The 27,340-nt window shown below is 38.9% G+C and overlaps 1 protein-coding gene across 1 annotated transcript; it reads right to left on the reverse strand.

Moving 5' to 3' along the window:
• Positions 1 to 27,340, reverse strand: HMGXB3 (HMG-box containing 3). The gene is made up of 20 exons (XM_060765428.2): positions 27,160 to 27,340; positions 25,508 to 25,652; positions 24,221 to 24,395; positions 22,381 to 22,944; positions 21,507 to 21,605; positions 19,621 to 19,752; positions 18,067 to 18,494; positions 17,564 to 17,739; positions 17,065 to 17,162; positions 15,372 to 15,470; positions 14,352 to 14,501; positions 11,326 to 11,627; positions 9,753 to 9,880; positions 9,329 to 9,460; positions 5,986 to 6,170; positions 5,473 to 5,692; positions 4,308 to 4,441; positions 3,968 to 4,084; positions 2,694 to 2,903; positions 1 to 1,807 (listed from the first exon to the last, which is right to left on the reverse strand). Exons 2-20 carry the CDS (start codon positions 25,648 to 25,650, stop codon positions 1,340 to 1,342), a joined length of 3,960 nt encoding a protein of 1,319 aa, XP_060621411.2. The 5' UTR covers positions 25,651 to 25,652; positions 27,160 to 27,340; the 3' UTR covers positions 1 to 1,339.

Here is a 27,340-nt window from a genome sequence, read left to right on the forward strand (position 1 = left end):
TAGTTTCACCTTCCAACACTGGAAGAGATAATTTATTAAAGTTTATCATTGACTGAGAAAGTGTTTCTCATAAACTAGCCTTTAACAGCAAATCATAAGCTTTGCTCAGAAATTTTGTATGGTTTCTTCTTGCTTTGTTTTGACAGCACACTAGAATCCTTCACAGAAGGGAGTTTTAAAATTAACAGCACAAATCAAAATAAAATATAGAGGGATTTTCCCCCAAGTTCCATGACCACCTGGTTTTACAGTCACTTTTCAGATGTGTGCATGGGTGAGAGAGAGGGAATCAGGAGTCGATACAAGCAGTTCACATATCAGGAGTCACTATATTTCACAGGAAGAATAATGGTGATTTCCTCAGGACCAAGTGTAAAGGGAGTATGACAAAATAAAACTCCCCAAATCAGTTTTGTAATGTTCAAGTTGGAAAACAAGTAGTGGTTTGCAAGGGGTCTAGACATGGAAGTACTATGTAGCCTCCCAAAAAAATTTCAGTGAGAGAAGTAATCAGAAAAGCATATCCTGTTGGAATCTAACTACTGTTGCACCAATATGTCTCTAACATAGGGATGGACAATCATCTATTAAGTCCAAGGATAGGATACAAAGTAAAGTGCCTGAAATTCCTCTCCTGGTCAAGAGTCCAGTTGCTTCATCCAAAGTGTACAAATCCCTGAAGAATCCTTGCAACAATTATGCTAGTTTTACAGGCCAGTCCTTACATTAATGCACAGGGCCATTAAGAACAAATCACTCTGGCTTTCAATATTTAAATAAAGGTACACTGCCTCTTCCGACTGAGGCAGAATGAGACATAAGAGCAGCTTGCTCTCAACCCTCCAATATTGATGGGAGATGAAGGTCACTCTGAAGGTTTTCTTCTGATCAAAAAAGTAGCAGCTGGGGTCCAAATGTTCTTTGGTCTATTACTGATTCCCCTTCTGGATATAATTTTGGGAGATCCACTCAAGTATTAGGACCTATTCTTCTGTTGTGCTCCTCTTTCTACTTAGTTTCTCAACACCGCAAAATGCACACATTGCCAAAGGGTGATCTATTCATCCATTTGCCTTCTCTTCCCAGCCATCTGAGTCTAGCAAAGACACTCTCCTCCCTCAACACACTGTCTCGGCAAGGATGTGGGACCTCACTATCCTTAGAGTGGAGCAACCCACCCTTTTACAACACGCTGTCTGCAAATTAATCCAAACTCAGTTTTCAGCAGAAGCACACAACCTTTTCTCTTCTTCTCTTATCAGATCAGAGCAATGAACTGGAGCATCTTCAGCCAAGCTCTTTCATATCTCTAGGTACAAGGCAGCCACCACAAAGCAAATTATACCATGCCATTTTCTCCTTGGATTTCTTCATCTTCATCCATTTCTGTTTTGATCTGGGCAACACCAAGGCGGTACAGTGTATCCCGGATGACAACTTCACCAGGCTGGCAGCTCTGAACAATGTCATGAATCTGCCTGTTCACAATCTCCCGACTGGAGAGAAAATCCATCAGGCGGTTATAGAGATAATAATGGGTTGCACTGTCAAAGGTAATAGGTCTCTGTCGTGCATTGCTCATGGTGCTACCACTGATGTCTGTAATGACAGCACTGTAGGGTTCTAGTTCATGGCACAATGAGAGGGACCGGTGCTGGCCAGTTGGATCATTCTGATTGCTCTGCTCCATCCCAGTGTGAACAACTCGGCGAGAGGCTGATTTGGTAACTGGGTGCTGAACAGAATGCTCAGTGCTGCTCATGTCCACATTATAGTGCCTGTCAAGGAGTTCAGGGCAGGACACATACTGGAGAAGGAAACACAAAAAAAGAAAATGACTTCAGTCCTGAAACATCTTTGCGTTCTTATCAATTTATGCAACTCTGGGGACCCACGAGAATGACTCACATACTTTCTGCCCAACTGAAAACAAATTAACTAAAAATACAGCAAAGACATCAGTTGCCGCTCAATGCAATACTGCAAACATCACAAAGTGAAATAGGAGACAGAACAAGACGGCAAAGGTAGCTCAGTTGTACAAACCTAAAAAGCAAAAAAAAAAAAAAACCACACACACACACTTCACTATCTTCAAAGTAAGTAATAAGAAATGTTTAGTATACAACAAGTTACTTCATTACAATTTTTCCACAGACAGGTCTTCTGCTTTGACAAGCTTTTGGGACTGGTTGTACAAGACCTGCCCCTGCTAATCAATATACTGGTAATACTACCTTGTGGTAATATTGTTTTAATGCTATGCATTATTAATGGAAGCTTTTCATATTTGATCACTTTTAACTTTTGCATTTTGTGAAATTTTAGCCTTTAAAAAAATCTATTGTAAACCACCTGAGTTCCAACTGGGGGAATAGTACTAGTAGTAGCAATGCTGATGCTGGTGGTGGAATAATTGTAGTAGAAGCAGAAATTGTTATTTCTCTATAAAGCATAGGATATTAAGAGTAAACTGTTTAAACATGGAAGTTACCAATGCCACAGTATGCAAAATGAGTAATTGAAAGCTTGAATAGAAATTCCAAAAGAAGTTCTATTTCAGGTGAACAGGAAAACACTCTTGTGACAACTGAGAGGCACTCATCTGACTTTATAAACTTATTTTACTTCTCAAAAAGAAAATACTTGACCACCAATTTTCTCGTTCACTTTAAGAACAGTGCAGTACTAACCTTTAAAGGCTCCATAGGGTCAGAGAAGCAACCCTGGTTTTTTCCCCACATCTGAGCAGTCAGTTCAGGATAGCAGGAATCTGCACACAGTGCCACAGAAGTAGCCATGTCCACCACATAGACTGGTGGCCAATGGCGTGAGGAGACTAAGAGGTCCACGTGATCTCGGGGGCTTTCTGCTCGGACAATGTATTTTGAGCCACACAAGACCTGGGAAGACACAACGTGTAAAGAGAACAAGCACTCAGAAAATACCCAGATCATATCTTCTACTTAAGCTTCTCAAACACAATTTGGACAACTTGACCTTCTACCCAGACCAAGTAAACATTTTTGAGCCCTAATTTGAAGAAAACAGGGATATAACCACCAACAAAAATAATGCCAACAATGAACAATAATTTCCAGATATCCTCCACAGAAAAGATCAATAAAATACGACAGGCCATTCCAGCCACATGACCAAGCAAACTTCCTAGACTCCTCGTTCTCACATACTGACTGCAAAAAATATTTTAATTTATAAGTCTACCCTGACCACCTTCCACATAATCCACTATAAGAATGCAAAGTAATTTATATAAATTGAATGCAAACATCACATTCTTTGATGAAAAAGAAACAAGAGTGAATGATCGTGTAAAAATATGGGGAACATGCCTGGAGGACAAGAATATAGGGAAATTCAGCTGATGAAAAAGCATCAAAAATCACATCATCACGTTCATCGAATTGCAACTGCCTCCTCTCTGCTGTGCTATGTATCGGCTATATCCAAATGTCACCATGTTTGTGTTTCAAGTTTTACTCTCATTTGTTTTTGCATAGCTCTGTGAGAGAGGATTTTCAATGCTTATTCAACTGAAAACTTCTCCAATTGAAAATCCATTTGTTTACCGCTTTGAGTCCCACCCGAAGGAGAAAAACGGGATAAATAAAAATAAATAAATAAATAAATAAATAAATCCAAAACAGGAAACAGAACAGATTAAATGTTGAGAATGACATGAGGTCGACAATAACGAAAACTCCACCATGATTTTTTAAGCTTGTTAATGAGTTACTATTACAATCATTGCATAAAATAAGTTGTATTATACTGAAAAATCTATTTTCAATGTTTTCTCATTTGTCCAGTTACAAGCCTATGTTTAATGTATCAGAATCACATGTCACTTTGCCTCTATAAAATGGAGTCACAACTTGAAAAAGTTTGGAAGCCACTGGGCTCAAGAGTATGTTTAGACCTCAGAGTCAAACCGCTGATTTCTCACCTGATGTGGGCACACTTTGTAGATCTTTCCTCCGGTGAAGTCTGCTGAGGGTTGCTTGACCTGTGTTCCATTCTGGACAAAATCATAAAGAGCCAGAAGAGGAAGACACAGCTGCTCCTAGGAAACAGATAAATGGGAATGGGGAAGGGGCGCAGTATGTCAACAATTTGAATGTGTTATTTACGTATAATAAGCTGCTTCTTAGATGATCACAGGGCAGACAAATACTCACAAAATTGTAGTCAAAATGTGGTACACATCAAATTTCTCTACTACCCTAACTTCCAAATTTATTTTTTGACAAGTGGCAAGTTGCCTCTCAGAAAACTCGCATTATTACCTTTGACTCGCCTGCCTCCCAAGGAATGCTGCACTGGGTCAAGAAATTCTGTAGTTCTTCTTCACTATAAGAACCAATCTGCTCCATTTTACAGGCTTCATCCTGAATCAGCCTCACTAGGACACTAGCATTGCCTAAAGACAAAAGAGACAATGGTTATTAGAGGCATACAGCATGGAAATATCCAAATGACTTGCACTAGTGAGGAAGTGGTCCTTCTACCACTGGAGACTTTTTACTAGGGGGAGGGGGGGTGCTGTATGTATAATTTTGTTGTTCAGCTCTATTTTGAAATGATTTTACTCTTTATTAATTCAATTGATATTAAAATTATAACTTCATTAAAAGTGTTTTCGGTTTTTCATTATCAGGTTTTTAACTTATCTTCTTTTAATCTTTTTGTAAGCTACCTTGGGTCCCATGCTGGAAGGCAGCACACAAATTTAAAAAATCCCCATAGTGCTACATAAAGACATATTAAACCTTTAAAATTGAACCTTTAAATTTTCCTGATGCATAAATTGTTCATGCAGAGTGTATACATAGCAGTATGTGAACAGTAAAGGTAAAGGTTTCCCCTGACATTAAGTCTAGTTGGGTCTGACTCTGGCGGGTGGTGCTCATCTCCATTTCTAGACTGAAGAGCCGGCATTGTCTGCAGACACCTCCAAGGTCATCTGGCCAGCATGACTGCATGGAGCGCCGTTACCTTCCCGCTGGAGCAGTACCTATTGATCTACTCACATTTGAATGTTTTCAAACTGCTAGGTTGGCAGAAGCTGGGCCTAACAGCGAGCTCCCCCCGCTTCTCGGATTTGAACGGCCAACCTTTTGGTCAGCAAATTCAGCAGCTTAGCGGTTTAACCCATTGTGCCACCACAGGGGCCATAGTATGTGAATACCCCTGCAAAAGCAGAAGTGAGGAATATTCATAATATCACATAACATGATCTCCAAAGTGCTTTCATAACACAGGAAAATGTTTTCAGCCAAGTTTATGTACAGCTGAGTACATTTAATCAGCTTCTAGAGACTTCATTATTATTGTTACATTTCTTTGGACCCTGCTTTTTATCACCTGCTCAATAACTTAGGATTCCTTCCAAGATTAAGCCACTAGTCAACTGAACAAACAATTCCAGTAATTTCTGCAAAGACAAGCTACCTGGCAGTGCTTGTGCTTCAAAGGTTTTCTCTCTTTCTGTGTTGACAACCACGGTGCCCCTCATCAGTGGTGGGAAGAAAGGAGCTATGATCGAGGCATCAAATTTAGTGATGGGGATGCTGGAGGGGAAAGCCACTTGCTCTATCACTTCCGTCTCCATGATGGACCAAAAATCTTCTACATTAACCTCATTCGATGCCAAGAATTCTGGCCAGGTAAACTAACATTGGGGAAAGATGGAAAGGTAGGCATCAAGCAGTTTTAAAATAATTATAGATTCTATCCAATCCCACAGATAGAAAACAGTTTATCTCACTACTGCCTTTGTCACCATTAACATATGTGGGAGGTAAATGTTTAGTAGATATCAGATCTACTGATTTCAGGAGGTTAGCACACTAAAGAATGCCCTATGAACCTGTCCCTTTTTTTGAAGGGAATAATTATGGACAACAATCCAGGACAAAATAACGTTCTCAGCAAAATGAAGCTAGATGGTATATGATAGCCTACCTCAATGTTTTTCAGTGACAGAACATTTTCCACATTCCTCTGGGCTATTTCAACTTTGGGTGCAATGCCACAGATTCCACAGATCATATCATTGTAATCCCGGACAGTGAGACACTCAAAGGCCCAATACCCATTGCAGAGTAGCTCCGCAAGCTGGCTAAACTCCTCTGTGCTCAGGTGTCTCTCTAGGAAAAAAGAAAAAAAATGGTGTGCACCTGAGATAGAGAACTCAGGATACATAAAAAGATTTATTTTATTCAGCACATAATTTAACTCTGGAATTCACTGTCACAAGTTATACTGGTAGCTGCCAATATGAAGAGTTCTTAAATGGTACTGGCCAAATTCATGGAAAATAAATGATCAACTGCTACTGGTAATGTTTATTCATTCATTCATTCATTCATTCATTCACTGCCACCATCTCCCCAAAGGGACTTGGGGCAGTTCACAAAAGTCCTCAATAGTGTAAACACACAAACTACAACAAGTGCATAAACAATATGAAGAATATATAGGCTGTCCAGGATGAGATGCAGTATGTCTCTATGACTCTGTCTGCAGTCTAATTTTATGTTTCTTTGAGTCTCCCACCTCCCAAGTTACAGTCTGCAGCACTATGTCCGTCCAAAAGCCATGGAATAAAACCCTTCAGTCCTAATCTTCTAGCTGCCAGCTTCATATAAAGAAGCTTGCCTATGTACTAACTTGCTTAATATATCTGAACTAAAATACGATTTATGCTTGCAAACCTAGCTCTCTAATTCATATTGGTCAGCTGGTTTAACCAAATATCCAAGTCAATACAGTTTAATTTTTCTTGAGCTACACCACACTGATCCATAACAAAACTGTCTGTTCATACATGTCTGTGAAAGCTAGACACTTGTAATTTGCCACGGATATGGAAGGAACCCCGAGGGTGTATTTGTGCATTCAATTGTTTTTAAAATGGGTTAGTTTTAATTAATTAAAAACTGCAGTAACATATGAAGTCAGCTAGCAGGAGCTCTTCACATCCTCTTGAAGAGCAGAAGACAGCTCTTCAAGAGGATGAAGCCCTGGGATTTGGTTCAAATACTGCAACAATAACAGATAGCTGAAACCTGACTTCTCAGTTGTATATACCTAACTATTGTGTAATTTTACTTGTTCTCCATCCCAAGCACACATATGCATGTATGCACCTGTAAGAAAGACATAAGCATGCAAATCTGCATATCCCTGGAAAAAATATGTCACATCGGATAACTACCGGCTGCCTAGATTTGGAGAAACTCCTGGTGCCTGGTAAGACCAGGGGAAAACAAGTCTTTATTTATTTACTTATTTTATTTACTCTATTTCTACCCTGCTCTTCTCGAACCGAATGGGACTCAGAGCAGCTTACAAAATTGGCAAAAATATCTTTGTTCCTAGTCTTCTGTCTTGCTCATTTGTATCTGGCTTAGGAGGGGAAGACTACTCCAGGTACAAAGGCTGCTGCTACATAAAGATAACAGCAAAGACTTCTTTAGGGGTTGTGGTAAATCAATATTTACCCTTTAGATCTTAGAGTGAATTTTTATTTTTATTATTTGTTGTTGTTTTAATTCTATTGTGCATTTATCAGCGTGATGCACTTATTCCAGGATTATTCAAATCCTGACTTATGATGTAGCTATAGCATTCTGAAATTGAGTGTTGGACTAGGACTCTGAGGGATCAAGGTTCAAATCACCTCTTGAACATGAAAACCCTCTGAGTAACTATGGGCAAGCATCTCAAAGGAAGGCAGTAGCAAACTCCCTCCCAACCAATCTTTTTCCAAAAATACTCATGATAAGGTTACTCCAGGATCAGCATAAATCTGAAATGAATCAAATGTACATAAGCCACACGGTGTTGAATCATCTGGAAATGTTGCCATTTTACATTATGCAACTTTGGGGTTGATTTTATCATAGAAAAGCAAATTATAAACAGATTAACTATGACGCTGAACATAGGGAGGTTATTTTAGATCCCTCAAGCAAAAAACCCAAACTTTATGGAATCTCTCAATCTTAGAAGCTGTATCTCTTGACTATCTGCCTGCCTTGCAGCTCTAAAAGGTACAGAAACTCAATAAGGTAAAAAGGTAAGAAAGAAATATGGTCATGATTTTGTCTACAGGCTATGCATTCCTGCACTCCATGTTAGAATCGACAAAAGCCCAATTTTCAGGTTTCTGGCTTTAAAGCAACTTTAAAGAGATAGTATAAAATGGAAAATTAGCAGCTCATGTGCCTGCTGATCAATATGTTCATGAAGCACCTCATAATTTACATAATGAGAGAAAGAATCCAAAATTTTCAGTCTACAAGGAAAACATTAAGTTTTCTTCAATTTGTGCCTATCAAGTATTTATTATACAAGGACAATTTATATTTTTAGTCATTGCCCACAAATAATGGTGAAATATTTTTGAACGACAAGTTTGGGATTTGTATGTGCATAAAATTGTCTTTTGTACTGTAAGTTGCTGTTTAATTTGATTATAAAGACTGTCTCCTGTGCCTTTATACTAAGATTGTTTTTACAACTTCTCTTGACTATTAATTAAAAATAATAATAATGAGCAAAACTGCTTATATGATGACCAAATAATCTGCATAATTATAAATTGGATTGTGGGAATAATATGGTAATGCAGAAACAGGAGAAAGAGCTACTGATGAACTGCTGGGGGGGGGGGAGAGAGAATAGGACATAAAAAGTTTGATTTCAAGTGGAGGGAAAGAACAGTGGAACTAATTCTCTGCCTCATGCAGTGGAATCTCCTTTTTTGAAAGCTTTTAAACAGAGGCTGGTTGGCACTGGGGATATTTGGTCCTTTTCCTGCATGGCAGGGGGTTGGACTGGATGGCCCATGTGATCTCTTCCAACTCTATGATTCTAAGAGTAGAAGATGAGAGAAAATGCACTGGGAATCAAGAAGATAAGCAAATTTCAAATCCAGGCAAAATAGAAAAGACTGGATGATTAAGAGGGTGGAAAGAAAGATCAGGACAGAAGAAAAAGAGTTGGAGATGGTAAACGATAGAATTTAGTTTCACTGAACATCATGCAAGAATGTTAAGTGATAAACAGAAGTGGTTGTAAATACCAATTTCATTTTAAAAAATCCACTCATAACAAAATCATCCACTTTTATAGAGTTGGGGAACACTCAGTAGCACCCCTGTTCTCTCAGTATTACGTATGTTAATTAACTGAGCCTGATGGAAACTGAAATCCAATACTATCTGGAAGACTACTAGTTACCCACCCATTTCCAGTGCATGGAAAGAACAGCAAAAAGAAGAAAGGACAATATCAATACCTGTCTGTTCCTGCACAGATTCCAAAATGTTGCTGATTGCCACTTTAGGATCTTCACCAAGTTTTATATGATTTCTTACAGTGAAGAGAAGATCCAGGCTCACCAAAAGCTTGTTACCCACATTGAACAAACCTGCAATCCAAAAACAGAATTTTATTATTTATTACGGTTGCTTATACCCCGCCCTTCTCACCCGGGGGGACTCAGAACAGTTCTTACTACAGATTTTGAATAAAGTTTTAAGGAGCCAAGCTCAATATTCAGATTTTTTTTGTTAACTTATACAGATAGACACACACAGGAAATAAAAGAAAACTATACTGGAATATAAACAGATTTAAAATGCACATCCATTTTTTTTTCATTTCTCTCCCATTTGAATATTAAAACTCCTAAAACTTAGTTCATGAATGTGCTCTCTTACCAGTGTAGATATCATTGAAGCTATGGAGAGCCAAGCACTGCACATTCACACAGACCTTGAGCTGAGCCGTGACTACCTGAAGACGATTTGCTGTCAACAACCAGCACTCCTGAGGGCCTGCAAGAGAACTATAACAGTGGAATGGGGAGAAGTTACTTAGGAAATGCAAGAAATGTTCTAAAACCAATTCTCAGGTATAACAGACATCAAAGAACTGTTGAGAACAGACATGTACTGTATATACTTGAGTATAAGCCAACCCAAATATAAGCAAAGGCACCTAATTTTACACACACACAAAACTGGGAAAACCTATTGACTCAATATAAGCTGAGGGTGGGAAATGCAGCAGCTACTGGTAAATTTCAAAATAAAAATAGATACCAATAAAATTACATTAATTGGGGCATCACTAGGTTAAATGCTTTTGGATATTTACATAAAACTTTAATTGAAAATAAGACTGTCCAACTCTGATTAAACCATTATTCTAACCTTCTTCAATGTAAATGTGTTTACATATCCTTCCAATAAAAATAGAGTAAAATAATAAATGTAATAAAAATAATAATTATAGAGTAAAATAATAAAGGTAATAATAACAATTGACTAAAATGATAAATGCAATAACAATAATAAATAGAGAAAAATAATAAATATAATAATAACAGAGTAAAATAAATATAATAGAGTAAAATAATAAATCTAATAAAATAGACTAAAATAATAGAAATGTAATAATGATGATAATAATAATAATAATAATAATAATAAATAAATAAAGTAAAATAATAAATGTAATAAAAATAAGAATAATAACAGAATAAAATAATAAATAACCGACTCCAGTATAAACCCAGAGGGGCTTTTTCAGCTTTAAAAAAGGGCTGAAAAACTTGGCTTATACACAAGTATACATGGTATATCACCTTTCTCCCTTCTAGGAATAACTGAATCTTGACTCTTGCTGGAACCCAATTGGTATAAGAAAAAAGGATCAATAGACCCTGATCATAGTTTGTCTTCTTGAGATTCTGAGCAGCAGAAATCTCATTCTAATTGGAATCTATCTGAATCACATCTATCGTACAAGTGGAGAAAACAACACAGGAACACATCATTTCCTACATGTTTCTGGTAAACTATTCCAAATAAACATTAGCAATACAAGGAGTGGAAAACATGTGGCCCTCAAGATACTGTTGGGCTGCCAATTCCTACCAGCCTTGAAAACTGCAGCCCAACAACTTACAGGGGGTCACCAGATACTCACCTTCCCAATTACGCCTTACAGAAATAATATCATTCTTTGGGTTGCTGTAGGTTTTTTGGGCTGTATGGCCATGCTCTTGAAGCATTCTCTCCTGACGTTTCACCTGCACCTATGGCAGGCATCCTCAGAAGTTGTGAGGTCACAGGCCTCAAAATCTCTGAGAATGCCTGCCATAGATGCAGGTGAAAATGTCAGGAGAGAATGCTTCTGGAACATGGCCATACAGCCCAAAAATCTTACAGCAACCCAGTGATTCCAGCCATGAAAGCTTTTGGCAACACAATATCATTCTTTACTTACTTTGGTCCTCCTTTGAATAAAGGACTGCTACAGAGAAGGCACTGGGATGAAGGAAACTCATAATAGTTTGACCAAGAGGTTTGCTCAATGGTGACTGTCTCCTCATTCATGTTGGATAGGATAAGCCGGGAGCTATTGAGTTCATTAACCAAGGCAAAAACATCAGCCAGTTCAGATTCATTCTCTGGGATCTGTACGATTTTTCGCAGAAGCTGCAAAGTGGACTGACGCTGAATCTCTTTCTGGGAGTGGATTAATGGTTCACTGGTGTTCAATACCTGTGCAGGGCTAGAGGAGACCTCCTGTAAAGAAAGTTTTGTGTGGATTATCAGGCAAAACAACTGTGGCTTTAAATCTACATCAACATTAATATTTACAGAGCAAACTATCTGATGTCGTATTGATGACCAAATAGTATTTAGGCAGGTCTACTCAAGTAAACCCCAGTTCATACAGTCAAGCCAGGAGCACAATGGAGCAACACAACACTCCCACCATGGAAAATTCCTGATCCCACTGTCAATCAAAATGACCTGGTGAATAGGATCGCTGGGTGACTCTTTTGGCAGAGTTTAAGGACATGGTGGGGGATATTTCACTATGCTTTTGCCAAACCACACTAACAAAATGTATCAAATGAGGATGAAGTGCTAATAAAATCATAGTTCAGACATATTTTCGTGGTTCCATGGTGTTATATCAATGAAAGGAAGGTATATCACCACATAAACTTTCAGTAAAGCTGCTTAGAAAAAGGCAAGGACTAAAGAATTCAGAATCTCCTGGTGCCCGAATGCTTATATGCCTCCACAATCCACAGATACCAATCAGAAGTGTGTAGACACTGAAAAGTGCACTCACATCCCAGCCAGAGAAAAGAGGGAAGTAATTACAAAACGCAACTCTAGAAAAACCAACAGACATGGGTCACATTCTAGTTTGTATGTGTGACTCCTTTTTATGTTATTCACAACCTCCTGTTAGTCAAATTCAATGCACCCCTTGGGAAATGTGAAAGCTAGGGCGACAGCAGCTATTGTAATGTAGCTATTTCTCAACATTCAAGTATCATCAAAAAAGTGTGATAGCTCTGTAACTGGCTCATTTCAGAAACAACTGAATCCAGCTCAGAAAAGTACAATAACCACTCTAAATGTCACTGAACAATTGAAGCAGATACAAGCGTCACAGAAGAAGCAAAACACTAGGGGGCTCCTCAGAACAATAAAACAAAACATGGCAATTTCCTTGAGCAAAACAAACTGCCCTCCCTGGGTCGCAAAGTACATTCCTGACTCAACTGAGAGGTGTGTTTTAGCAAAGAAGATATAACAGCTTGTGGGGGAAGGAAGTCCATGAGGAAGCAGATGATGAAACAAGCAACTGAGTTGTTCTTAGCCCTGAATCTTTGTTGCATTATGATGCTGGAAACCAGTGTGTGAATCTCCACTCAGCCATGGAAACCCCTGAATGGTCATAGTTCCTGAGGAAGGCAAGATCGCCCCTGCCCCAAACAAATCTTAAAGAAATACCTGAGATAGGATTACTATGTAAGTCAGAAGTGGCTTGAAGCCACACAAGAATAAGACCTTTGGCAAGTCTTACAAAAGAAATCCTACAAAAACAAAACATTCACCGGCAGGTTCATGTCCCTGGCCTTCTAATAAATCTCTGAAATTTCAACCTGTTCTTCACCTCAACATAGAAAGAGGGCAATGGTAAAGGTCCGGCCCCTCATCAGAGCTTGAGAGGGGGCAGCAGTGCTCCCATGCTACAACTAAATTTTGATGTTAAAAGAAAGATAGGCTTCATCTCCTGTCCTTTTTAGTGCCAAAGCTAAGTGACCAATGTCACTTCTCAGAACTTGGCTCCCTGCTCTCGCTATGATTTTTTTTTAAAAAAAAAAAAGGGGGGGGGGAGATTACCAATCCCTGTTATCATTTAATGTTATCCATACTTAACAGGTGTGTCTGCAATTGTCAAAATTAATCTGCAGTGAAGATTTATTCCCATTTTCCAATTCTGATTAGCAAATACCCCTTTAGCAACCAGGTAGCCATAGCTACCAGTTGCAATGACAGCCTCAGGACCAGAGGGAAGAAAGTGAAGAATTCATCTGCAAGAAAGGGGCCCCCATGGATGGAGCATATGATCCCAGGTCCCACTAGCAAATGGTACACCATTGTGAAGCAGCCCAAGATCAAAGATACAGCAGTCGACACTACTCTGCTTTGAGCAACATGTCTCACAACTTCTAGGCATCACATGATTTCCATCAAGGACATCAGAATACAATCCCACAATGTATACCAGGCCACCTGTATTGATGGCAAAAACTATTTTTTTTACGCAGCCAAAAATGCCTCAGAATTACTCTGACAATTACGCTATAAAGAGAGATAATGGAAGTTACAGGCTTTCTCTGAAATGTATGTCCCCTATTTCTACTGAAAACAGAACTCAAAGCAATACAGGGTTAGTCAAAATGCATAGGCCAATAAGCCATTCAATTGAATGGCTTATTGGCCTATGCATTTTGACTAACCCTGTATTTTGACAATAAAATTTAAAGAAAACAGAAACAAAGCTAAACATCAAAAATACTAAAGCCATAGTTTAAACTTATCAGTAAAAAGAGCAACACTTAAACAACTAAAATGTCTCCAACAGCAAGGATGCCAGAAAACTGTGAATAAAAACCCATTTAACTTTCTAGCAATGGCCAAAGGCATCACAGAGCCCAGACACAGCTTTTGAAAAAGTGTTGGCTAATATTCTCACGATAAATGTGCCTTTGACAGTGACAAAATCCAAAGAAGGACTTTCCTGCAAAGAACCTAAAGCCAAAGCATGGGAGCATGGCAGAAAAAAATATCTGGTTCCAAGACATATGAAAAATATATAGCAGAAAGAACTTGCCACAGCATTAAGCTCATACATACATGACTTACTATCTACTGCTATGTTATAAAATGCAATAGGAAATAGATTGCAAATGTACAGAATATAAAAAAGCAGCAGCTCACCAGGGATTTTGCTGTTTTCTCAGCTCTGCCTTTGGCAAGGTTGTAGCCACAACTGGGACAGATCCTTGGCTTGTGCCGATTAGTATATACGTAACTACAAGAAGGGTTCTTACATTTCCCTCTGCCACGTGATGTTGCCAACCCCAAATCCTATATGGACAAAGAGACCAATCAATTATTTATTCTGCTTTTTAAAAAGAGGTAGCACCTAATATGTTGACCTAACAGGCCACTACATTACCTGTTCTCCTAAAATATGTAAGGATCAACTCAGTAAAGCCATGGCATTTGTTGCCATGTTGACAAATATCTAGAGCTGTCTTAACCTTAAGCAAGCAATTAATTAGAAAACACTCAGGAAATCGAGTGCAAGATGCTGGCATTAATGAAGAGCAAAACAGAGAAAGAGAAGTACTCAAATTCCATTAGGATTCCAAGGAAAATGAAGTTCATAAGGGATTAGTGTCAAATCAGATAACACCTGGACATTTTCCATTTCACTGCATTATTATCAGCCACCAGCAGGCAAGAAATGAAAACCACACATGCTATACAGCTAGAAGCTGTGCCGTTTCTGAGTAAATCAAATTGCAAGAGCTTAGCAGAGGGAACTATGCCAAAAGATATAAAAACAAGAAGAAAGAGAAAGAAAAAGCTGACCTAGAAATTTAGTCATAAGGGTTGTGTGAATCAAAGCGTGGGTAATGACACCATGATGTGGCTAAAGTCGGTGGAGACCAAGAGTTTTCAGGTCATGCCAGTTAAGCAGTTTATCCAGGCTGAATAAGCGTTAATTCTTTGACACTTCCAAAACAAAGAGCATGCAAAATTTCATAAAGTACTTGAACATTGAAGCTGACAGCCACAGTTCACGAACAAATGTTTGTTAAACAAAACAGGGCTTCGTGCCTTCCTGGGACATAAAAAGTGGATGTTTATGCTCCTTTGTACCTAACTATAGAAAACCAGGACAATACATACATCACACTCTGGGGAATTATCTAAAGAACAAAGACTTACCAAGGTTACAGTGCAGCTATATTTATAGGAAGGGAACACATCTGGTTTGACCTCCACCACTTTGACATGAGAAGTTGAACTGTTTGTGCTTCCATGAAGCTTTATGTTGACAGCAAGGGAGCAAGAGAAGAACACTGTCAGGTGTACTGTAAAAACTGCCATCTTTTCCTAAATGACATTTGATTATTTCCCACTAGGCCTCTGGCTTCTTTACAGCATCTTATTGCTCATTAACATTTCACATCAATAGAACAGAATAGCAAGTTTTTGCCTAAATATCACTTCGCACTGTGAATCAGCCTGTAAATTTAATAAACCGAGGAGCGGGCTTAGAGCTTGCAAATACAAGGCCACATTAATTCTGGGAATACTGTTCTTGTGAATATTAATCTTGCATCTTCCAAAAACTATGCCTCGTTTTCTCTTCTAGTTCTTGGGTACACTGTGAACCAACAGTTCCAAGTGAATATTTGAACTTTAGAGTAGGCCTTGCTCACTTGGAATTATCTGCCAGAAAACAGGTATGGATAAATGATTTGCATGGAGTCTATTCTTTTATAAAATCTGCATTGGTATCTCTAAATTCTCTCCTAGTGGCACAATGGGTTAAACCCTTGTGCTGGCAGGACTGCTGACCGACATGACAGGGATTCGAATCTGGGAGAACGGGTTGAGCTCCCTCTGTCAGCTCTAGCTCCTCATGAGGCAACATGAGAGAAGCCTCCCTCAAGGATGGTAAAACATCAAATATCCATCCTTGCAGACAGCCAATTCTCTCACACCAGAAGCGACTTGCAGTTTCTCAAGTTGCTCCTGACACGGAAAAAAACTACAAATAGTTGGAATGTGGCATTCAAGACAAGCCTTGTTCCTATACTTCAATCAATGTAGAACCTTCAAGCTAAACAGTGTGGTCTTCAGAGGAATACGATTTCACTAGTCATAAAACAGATTGCAGGCATTCAAGACTAGCCTCTGGAATAAAGTTCAACATAATGGACAGGTGATAGAAAGGTGAGAGAGATTCAGGCAACAACTGGGGGAAGACAGAAGATTTAAGTTTTTGCCCAAATATCACTTCATGTTGTGAATCAGCTGTACATTTAATACATTATTGTTACTGATGTCTATTCTGTGTACTTTAATATGTATTTCATAGAAATGCAGTTTTAATGTGGATCTTTTATTTTAAAATATGTATATTGGTTGAATTTTTGCAATGTTCATGTTTTTAATTGTGTTGTAACCTTCCTCAAGCCACAGGGAGAGGCAGATAAGAAATAAAATTATTATTATTATTATTATTATTATTACTATTATTATTATGTCACTTAATGACTTTGGAACACAGGATAAAACAGAGGGAGAGACAGAAACCAATAAATATCCTCAGCTTCCTGGATAATAACCCACAATTTATTGATTGTGAAATTAGGATTATAACATAGTTATTTTTAGTTTTTCCAAAGGAAATGTGATAAACATTTTCAGTTTCTGGATTCTTAGTTTTTAATGAATATTAAAGATCTGGTATCAGTAATACATACAGTTATGCTGCTACACCAAAAACCATTACATAAATTGGTTCTGATTCCACTCTCACTTCACATTAGTGCATAAAACCCCACAGTGTGCCTGCAAGAACATTTCAACAAAATGGAACAGGAAACATTCTGTAAAATCCCCAGCTTACCTTGTGCTCTTCAGTGCAGGGGGGTTGCAGGGGAAACTGGCCCAGCTGTTTCAGAGTACTAGGCTTCAGTCCAGAGATCCTTCCAGGAGAGTTTTTTTCTTCAACAATGAACACACAAAGAGGTTAAATGTCTTTTAACAAAGTACTTAAAGTATGTAAACTCTTGCACTAAATGGTTTAAGAAATGCAGTGAGTGACATATTGTACCAAATCATTCTCATTCTCAATCTCAAAAGGCCAGAGTGGATGTCAGTGTTATTCAGATACTGTCAGACTACAACACATGGCATCCCTCACCACTAGCTAGAGCTACAATCCAACAATTGGAGACTAAGTTTGCCCAAATTTGCTTAAAGCTGCTAGGGATAGGAATGCATACTCCAAGCCTTGTGGCACCAAGAGTCACACATGGCCAACAATGTAATGCAAACAAGTCACACAGCCTATAATTTTGAAAACATTTTTCCTCCCCAAACAGAAACTGGAGGTCTTGTTTTACCATTGTTTGTGCATGGTTGCCTGCCAGGTGGCTGCTCAGCATTGGTTTCTCTTGCCAAGCTGACAGGGGCAGGCAGGATTGCCCTCATGGGCCTTGCAGCAGCCAACAAGGATGGCTTGGATCTTGTTTTGCTCTTCTGCTCCTGCCCCTTGAATGGCGTGCCAACGGCATCAGCCCTGAAAAATAAAAGAAATGTAGTTTTGAGTCCCATCCATCACTCAGCGAGGGATGGTCACAACATGCTCCAAGGGCAAGTTGCCTCCTCAACATTAATCTTATTATGCTGTTTATCAAAATGAAACATTGGGAAATAGACAATTCTAACTTGCATGCATAGCAGCAAACCTGTTACGAACTTCTTTGAAACAGATGGAAGAGAGAAGCAATCCAGGAGTACACTGAGAAGAACTTCTATTTCATGGTGATCTAAGTTATTATCCACACTACAAAATGCTTCCAGTTCTACACCATACTTATCAATAGGCTTCTTATAAGTGACTTACCCCATTGGATGCTTCATGGCAGAAGCTGGATTTGGAAGCGAGTTACCCGTATTTGCTATTTCAGTGGATGTCTGTGCCTCCAAAGTCCCATTCTCCTTCTGTTCTAAAGGAAGGTCTGCCTGTGCAATACCCTCCTGAAGCTGAATAACTGCAGTGAGGCTTCTTTGTTCTTCTGGTTGCACATTGTTTGCAAGGATGTGTGCCTCAGAGATTACTACTTCTTCCCACTCAGCCTCCTGTACCTGTCCCACAGTAGGGACGGCATTTAAAAACTGGGTAACTGCTTCAGAGTTTTCCAGTGCAGACTTAGAGGAACTGTCTCGAACCACAGCTGGCCCCAAGGCTAAGGGCTGCTGACTTCTCTTGGGTCCCAGTGCTTTTACAGGCATCCCAGAATTTGGTTCACATTTGCCTTTTGATTGTTTCTCCTGAAATGGCAAAAGAAAACAAGAAGAAGAAACACAGAAGTTAACATGCTCAAGTTTGACTGATAGACCTCAGAAGTGAAATGAATAGATTATTAATATCTGAGAAATAAAAACTATCAAAGGAAATCAGGTACATTCACTGCTCGGCTAGGCTTAGGAGCAATGGACTCAGTGAAAGTGAAAACTCACAATTTTAAATAGGATTTTTTAACCCGAGAGAACACTTTTATAGGAATCTCTTGGTCCTTTATAATAGCGCTATAGTCACTGTGCAGTCACACACAAGTTGCTATAAATGTCTCTTTAGCATTAATGTGTTCTAATTTTCTGTCAGCTTGGGGGATGCTGGACTGCCTTCCTGTCTGAACAAGGAAACCCATAGAATCAATGTCCATGCTGTTGTTTTGATGAAATGCTAACGATTTATTAACTGGTCTTGGGTCTATCTCCACCCAGGCACTAACTTGATTTCCCCACAATATAGTCCATACTTAAAATTTGAAGGGTAACTGATTGTTCCTGAAGTTGCTAGTCAAGGATGATTTCTGAGAATAGATGAGAGTTTTCTGATGAGAGTAGATGGCAGTTTTCCTTGCTTGCTGTGGTATAGGGGCCTTTGGGGTGCCCAATGCCCAAGGTGTTAATTAGTTATTGGTTAATGTGCTCAACACATATAAATGTAGCTTGTTAACTGCACCCTTTACACCTGTTTAACAGACAATGGTTCTTTTCTCCTATCCTGGGCATTCCACAGGGATACTCCACTTGCTTTACTACCATCAGATCCTCTGAAGAACCCAGTCACAGATGCAGGTGAAACGTCAGGAGAAAGTGCCGCTACAACATGGCCATTTACCCCATAAACCACACAACGCCCCATTACTCTTTATATTTGATTGTTACATGAAGATATCAAATGAATGTGCATTTTTTATCACAGAAATCAGCTGATTAGACAGAAATCTGACCTTTTTTTTTCAAGGGACTTTGAGCAATGTTCTAGAATGTTTCTGCTTCGTGACTTTAAAAAAGGATAGTATTGATACCTTTGTCTTGTTAAGTGCAAAAGTCCTTTGTTTTTACATGTTCATTTTATAAATACATTTTTTTATCATTTGAAACATACCTTTGGGATCCATTTCCCTCCCAGAAAGTTCCCACACATGGGGCACTTGGGCGGCTTGTGTCTGGTCACATAAGTAAATGGACAGGCTGGGTTGGTGCAATTTCCATGCCCTCGGCGAGTGTAGGTAGTGGTCTGAAGGAAGAGGAATTCAATTATTTTACACATCAACATCACAGCAGGACATTTCCATCCTGCTGTGCAGTGTATTCAAATGTTATTTGCAGTCACTTTATGTTCTATAGGTAATAAATCCTCCATGTCTACAAATTTTGATTGTTCACAAAATTAATTTACCAGGAAAGGAAAGGCCTTGTGAGAAGGCATGGTATTTAGTCACATATTATCTGTACAAATATATGTGACGGAAACAACAATAAGAAATTGCTTCGTTTGTTGAGGAAAAAATGTCTGAAACAGAAAACATACTAAGTAAATGAAATTCACTAGCCAAACATGTACAAAAACAAGTTTATGCTAGAGGGTGGACACTGCAGCCAGTAGTACAAGATCATCTTCACTTGAAACTCAGCTTCACAGTGTCACAAATTCAGCTCAAAAAATGTGTGTTTTTCCCTTGACGTCACCTGCCAATTTATTACAACCTCGTGAATTTCAAGGAATATTTACAAGTGGTTTTGCATTAACAGCCTTGGATCCAAGTACTAACTAAGGCTGACCCTGCTTAGCTTCCAAGATTAGACAGGATCTAGTGCCCTTAAAATAATTAGGCTCAAATGCCCTGACATTAGTGAAGATGAGATATCAAGAAGCAGGGTTTATGCAGTTTTCACTTTGTATTGTTGATAATAACTTTCTTTTGAAATTTCAGCTCATATTTTGAGATTCTATAATTTATACACTGTTTGTCTAAAACATTTAAAGACAGTCAAAGCAAATTTGGTTTATAGTTTAAAAGATGTAATCACAGTTTTATGCCTCTTAAGGCAATAAAGCCAGAGAACAAGAATCAAAACAATGAATGAGCCTTGCAGAACAACTAGAAGACAAGAGCAAAAAACACTGTCAGCATCGAAAAGCAGAGATCCTAAGAACATCAGAACAAAAGCAATCAGTAAATGAGATCAATAAACGAATACAATCCATTTTTATTTGTACAGCGATTAGAAGTCCAAAATGAATTGTGCAGATAATGCAAAAAGTTTATCATTAGTATCACTCACAAATATGGTTCATAACATACAATAAACAAAAGGTACCAACTACTTCATAAAGTATAAAATTTTGCCTATTTCATAAAGTAGGACTGACTGTTTGATTCATATATTAATACATGCTTCTTCACAGTAAACTAAAGGGGCAAAAAATTCTAATACAATCCTTCCACGCTCCTATTAAATTACCCCTCAGTATAAAGAGAGGGGCGTATATCGAGGGAGCTTGCTAATCAATGACTCTGTCCTGAGAATACACTCCACATATATCCAGAGATTCCATATAGAAAACCATAGCAGTTTTGGGATCTTAATTACTGAAGTTGAGTAAGCCTGAACTCAGAAAAACAGCTGCAAAGCAGGAAAATTAATCTAATAGACCAACAGTCTGAGAGTTCCTTTCTATATACCATACACAATTGATATAATTGTTGTTGAAGATTTTCATGACCGGAATCACTGGGTGCTGTGAGTTTTCTGGGCTGTATGGTTATGTTCCAGAAGTATTATCTCCTGGTGTTTCATCCAGGAGATCCTCCTATGGCAGGCATCCTCAGAGGTTGCCTCGGTGGGGTTGTTGCATCCTCACAACCTCTGAGAATGCTTGCCAAAGATGTGGGCGAATATCAAGAGAGAATGCTTCTGGAAAATGGTCATACAGCCATAATATAATACTTTCCCAAGAAAGATTGCATCAGCATTTTCTTTACTGACCAGTTTGATTGATGATGGATTTTCCAAAACAGAATGTGATGGTAAAGGAAGCACGATGAATTGTGCAGTAGGAGTTAAAGAATTGCTTTCTTCTCTGTCCTACATAGAGAAGAGAAATAACTGCAATAAAGTTGCTGGAAACTACTATAAATGCTTATATTTGTATCACCTCCCTCCCACTCATTCATACACACATACACAAAATTTATAAAATTCACAGTACACATTACACACAAAAAAAAAATCCAAGGCAGAAATAGTTAAAACCATTGTATGCTGCTATCTTTATCAACAAGCAAACTGTATGACAGGGGAGGTTTTATTTCATGAAATCCAACATACTATTAAATTAGAGGAACAAGAAATAGATCCTATAAATAAACATCATTATACTTACTGCTATTTGTTTGCCAATAAACATGTATAAGATAAAGCTCTAGGGCTGGCATCCTGTTAGAGGCATACACACATATTTTTCCTTACACATGTGTATTTGTTTTCTGGATATCATGGAGACTGGTATTCCCCCTCCCTCCAGTGAACAAAGGTTCCCTGACTTTGAATGCCCCCTGCATGGCCTTCAATGCTTCTTGGGACATAAACAGGATTGGAGAAAAATCTATTTATATCCCCATAGCCAGGAGTAAAATAATTAAAATAGTACCAAGACCTCAAGAGAAAACTAGAGCATTTCAGCACTGAAGTAATCATTTTGCATATGGTTATGGTAACATCGCCAGATACTTCACTGATCCCTCTCCTTGTGACAAAAAGACTGTATGATGAGTCAGGGGACTCTGAAGCCATACAAAACTGTGTCTTAAATCCATCAGGATTAAATCAAAAGTAAAAAATTACCATATGCATTACTTACTCTTCTGGTCACCACTGTTACCACAGAGATACCATCTGAAGCCTGGGGTTGTGTCACAGCAATGGCCCCACTGGATGCATCTGTGCTGTTTACCACAGTCTCTTCAATAACCACGCTAGCAGCTTGATAGGGAAAGCTGTCTCCTACATCCAAAGGGGCCTCATCCGGAAGGACATCTCCAGTCACCTTATTTGCAGCGGATCTGTCACAATGAGTCAAGATCTCTGATGCAACAACTTCTTCTATCGCATCCGACTGAACAAATGAAACTGGGTCTTCTGAAACCCCTTCAACAGCAATGCACTGCTCGGAAAAACCAATGTTACCAGAGTCTACAGAGAATATGTTATGCACAGTCCCATGGGAAACACCTGTCACATTAGTAGAGGCCGTAAGTCCTTCTGATGTATTTTGGCCTTGGGTCACACGGAGTTCCATGTGCTGCTTGATCCTCTCCTCTTGGAGACTACCTTTAGGAACAATGATGTACTCTGAGCGAGGGAGGATTTTACGAAAACCGGGAATGTCTGGGACTACAGCAGTCAAGGAGGATAACTTTGAATTCTAGGGAAAGGGGCAGAAAAGACAAGGAGGACATCAGTCTGGTTATTGTTTGAACATATTCATATGTCAGGTTTCAAAGGCAAACTATTATTAACACATTTTCATATCTAGCACAGATTTCAAGCCTTCTCCTGTTTTTAACTGCATTTGCTCTTCCTGAGAATGGATCTACACTGCCATATAATCCGGTTTCTGAATCTAGATTATCTATTTTGAAGTAGATTATATGAGTCTACATTGCCATATAATCAAGTTGAAAGCAGATAATCTGGATTCAGAAACGGAATTATATGGCAGTGTAGATGGGGCCTGAATCACAGAACCAGAGGAAACTCCTCTCTCATAATTCTGGACTCTATACCTTTTGTAACACTTACATATTGAACACAGAAATGTGTGAGCTTTTACACGGAGAGAGAACAAAATACAAGACTTCTGATCAAATTAAATTTACAAAATGTACACATTTCAAGGACTTTTCATGAGGGGCAGAGTCAACGACAACTGCACATAGCAACTATAGGTTAGACCTAAAAATCATTTGGGGGGGGGGGGGTCATTTTAGTCCAAAAATATTTGGGCAGATGTTGTAAGACACTGTCTGCCATCAAAAGTAGTGTTAAGATGGACAGCTTTGGCTGATAATTCAGAGAGTAATCAAAGTATATCATAAATTCCAACAAAACCCACCAGAATGACAATGTAGTGCAACTTTTTATAAAACCTTGCATATTTTGTGATTTTACAGCTGATCATAACAAAAGGACTATTCATGTTTGGATTTTAAATTCTATTTCCTCCCTATAGAACAACAAATCCTTTATTTTTTATAATTCAAAGATAGATATTTTTGGCAGTAAGTTTTAGAATTAGCTGACTGTGTCCATTTCCTACAAATGCTATAGATGACAAAGTGCAAAGCTTGCAGCAGTCACTGGGTCTATTGCTCTCTTATTCATTTGTTGACTAGTGATACACTCTTGACCCTGATAGAGTGAACTGGATCTGAAAAAAATACTTCAAGTTCCTAGGTGTTTCTGTCAGATGTTTAAATGCTAAACCACCTGATCTTTTCCTCTTGAGTCATCATATGACTATGACCCGAAAGAAGAATACTAAAGGAAACGAAGATGCTTCTTATTTTAAAAAAAATCATCCTAGTTTTTTCAAAGCTCTTCCTCATTACCTTATTAAGTAGTATGAAATCTCCTTTGGATTTTAAATATAGACACAAACATAAAAGACATGCTTGCAAATGCCATGAAAAGAAATTTACCGGGTCTAGACCTTCTTTCTCCAACTTTGCTTTCTCCAAATAATAGCTTTTCTCAGCCACACTGAGCAACCTCCAGCTCTCACTGATTTTCTTGTTAATTTCAGACTGAGGAAGATGTGGGAGCTCTTGCTGAACTTTCAAGTATATGTCATAATAATACAGAAGGTATGCAGATCTGAAGGAGAAATAAAGAACAATACAAACATCGTTCTCTTTTGTTTTTTAAAGTAATTTTTATTGATTACAGACTATTTACAATATCTTTAAAAGCGGGGGGGGGGGGGGGACAAAAAGAAAGTATAATAGGGTAAGGAGGTATAGGTTTTCTCACCTAAGTGCACTAACAATAGTATTGATACTATAAAAAATAAAATTCAATTGGAAAAAAGACAAAAACAAAAAAACAACTACTACAAACATCATTTTCTGATATAGTGCTTTCATCCTGTACTTGTAAACTGGCAGAACAACTGTACACATGTCTACTAAAGAGTATGTCTAATCCTAGCAAATTATATTCTGAATATGAAAAAGATGTTAACGTGCTGTGCTGCTGCAAACAATGTTCTTTAATATTTTATCAACTCAGCCTGGTTGAAGTAACTCTACAATGGTTGTCAAGGTCTGTGATCATGGACCTTCTATTCCATTCACAGGACAACCACCTTGTTGAGGAAAAGTGGGAGAAGCTGGAAGAAGTTGTAAGAAAGAATGACAGGCTATGAACAAGAACTTTTACAACAGCTTGGTAAGGTCGTTACTGGCTGCCTGAATCGAGAGGATACCCAAGAGAGCTGAAAGTCAAGAGGGACTTAGCGGGAACTGGGAGACAAGGGGCTTCAGTGATTTGAAGCCCCCTTTAACCCCATGGCAGACATCTTCACTCTACAGGCTTTTACTGTGCTTTTGCTTGTACCCTGTACCTAGTTTCTCCCTTCCTGGCTCTTCCTGCAACTACCTACCAGGATCCTACCAAGGTCTGTATTCTTAAGCCAGTTATCTGTATGCCAATGAAGATTGTTCCACAACTATTTTCACTGGAGTATTCTCCCTTTCTGAGATGTCACTAAACTTAGGATAATGACTCCTTTGTCTTAATTTGAATTGTCCTGTGAATTTGATTTACTCCTTCCCAAGGAAGCTGAAATCTCGGTGACAGTTATGTTTTGCTTCTTCATGTAATCAAACTGCCTTTACAGAAATGTGATTTTTAGGTTAAAGGAAGTTAAGGAACTGCAATCTCAAAAGGAAACTGATCAGGGTACACAGAAGAGAGAAATCACATACCTGGGCTTTTTAGTTTTTTCTCCTTGATCTCCAGGACTTCTGTATTTCTTCTTCTTTTTGGAAGGCACTGGAGATGCATAGCTGTATGCATTTTCTATTTCCTCCATTACTACAGTTATTTCACTGCCATCGTATGCCTCCATTGCTAGAAAAAAAATCCAAATGACAGACAATTTTGTATACTAATATGTCTTCTATGCCAGAGAAATAACTATTTGTTGCATCTGAAGTAGATTTCTTCTACAAAATCTGAGGCTACCTTTGTTCTCTCAGCCTAATGTACTACAAGATCCCTCTGTACACCAATATTCCAGACTAACATGGCCATATCAACTTTAAAAACCGTATGTATGTCTAATACACATCTATTCTGATTGGCTTCTATACAGGAGGTATCACAAGGCAAGCAGGGAAGTCACATATGGCCTTTTCCATGTTTGCTTTTCCCTCTGGAACTCTTTCCCCGGGGAAATTAGAAAAGTCTCCTCACCTTTAAGAAACAACTAAAAACCTACCTCTTCACATTAGCCTTTGGAGAGGAAGAGGACTAGGTTAGCACTGATTCCATCTTGACAGACCATGCTAACAAGGAGTACCTTAACTTATTGAAACAGCCAAATTTTATATTTTAAAACTCTAATTATATAAAGATTTTAACTGTTTAAATGTGTTATTTATGTGGCCTGATTGACTACATGTTCATGTCAAGGTTGTTTAATTCACTTAATTTAATCTGTCTATTTTAATGCTTAATTTTAATTGTTTATTTTGTTTTGCTTATTTTGATACTACACATGGCATTGAATACTTGCAATTTTGTTTCTGGAAGCCGTTCTGAATCCCCTTGGGAGAAAGGGTATGACTAAGCAGTTCACCAGATAATTGGCCCTGAACTTACCAAAGCTCCTGCACTTTAGTATGACCCTCTGCCCTATAATCCTGACATTTTAATGCCAAAGGATATTACTCTCCCAGCCCTACCTTTATCGAATTTTCACTTTCCCCTAGCCTTATTCAGAAACTATTGCAGAGACTCGGAGCCCTCCAAATTCAGCATTTACTACTGTTCAGCCATGGGATTGCTTTTATGATGTTATGTTGTGTTTTGTGATGTAGTTATTTATTTTGTTATGTTTTAATCTGTGTTTTTTCGGCATGTTCCTTTGGGGAGATGGAGGCAGGGTATAAAATAAAGTTATTATTCTGTATTATTAATGTGCATGTAACTTTACACAATAAATCAAGGGAGAGTGACTCCCCTCAGAGTTAGAGGAACTGCCCCCTTCCCTAAAAGATGAGGATTACAATATTTAAGCACCTAAAAGTGACCTACTAGAACGAATGGGAGAGATGTTGAAGGGTGTTGTTTTCTATTAAATAAGCTTCAAATGCTTTTAAGCCCCATCGTTTTACACACGTCCCTGAGACTACACCTGGCATGGGCAAACTTGGGCCTTCCTCCAGGTGTTTGGGGCTTCAGCTCCCACCATTCCTAACAGCCTACCTCAGGCCCTTGGCTGTTAGGAATGGTGGGATCTGAAGCCCCAAACACCTGGAGGAAGGCCCAAGTTTGCCCGTGCCTGCCCTCCAGCGTAGAACGGATGCAGGCTGGCACCCCGAGAAGGGCCAGGGCTAACTTTCCAGGGGCTCACTTGCAGGCGTTCATCCCTCCACCACATCCAGAGGCGACTGCTCTTCCGGAGGCGCTGCTGCTCCTGCTTCTGCTGCCGCTGAGGCCTGGGCATGCCGGGAGGAACCGGCGCCGGGATCACGACGCCTTGCCGGGAACACCTTCAGCCAGGCGCCAGGGCGGAAGTGCTCCCTCGGCCGAGT

This window comes from Anolis sagrei, chromosome 2, assembly GCF_037176765.1.
Source record: "Anolis sagrei isolate rAnoSag1 chromosome 2, rAnoSag1.mat, whole genome shotgun sequence".
Classification (NCBI taxonomy): Eukaryota; Metazoa; Chordata; class Lepidosauria; order Squamata; family Dactyloidae; genus Anolis; species Anolis sagrei.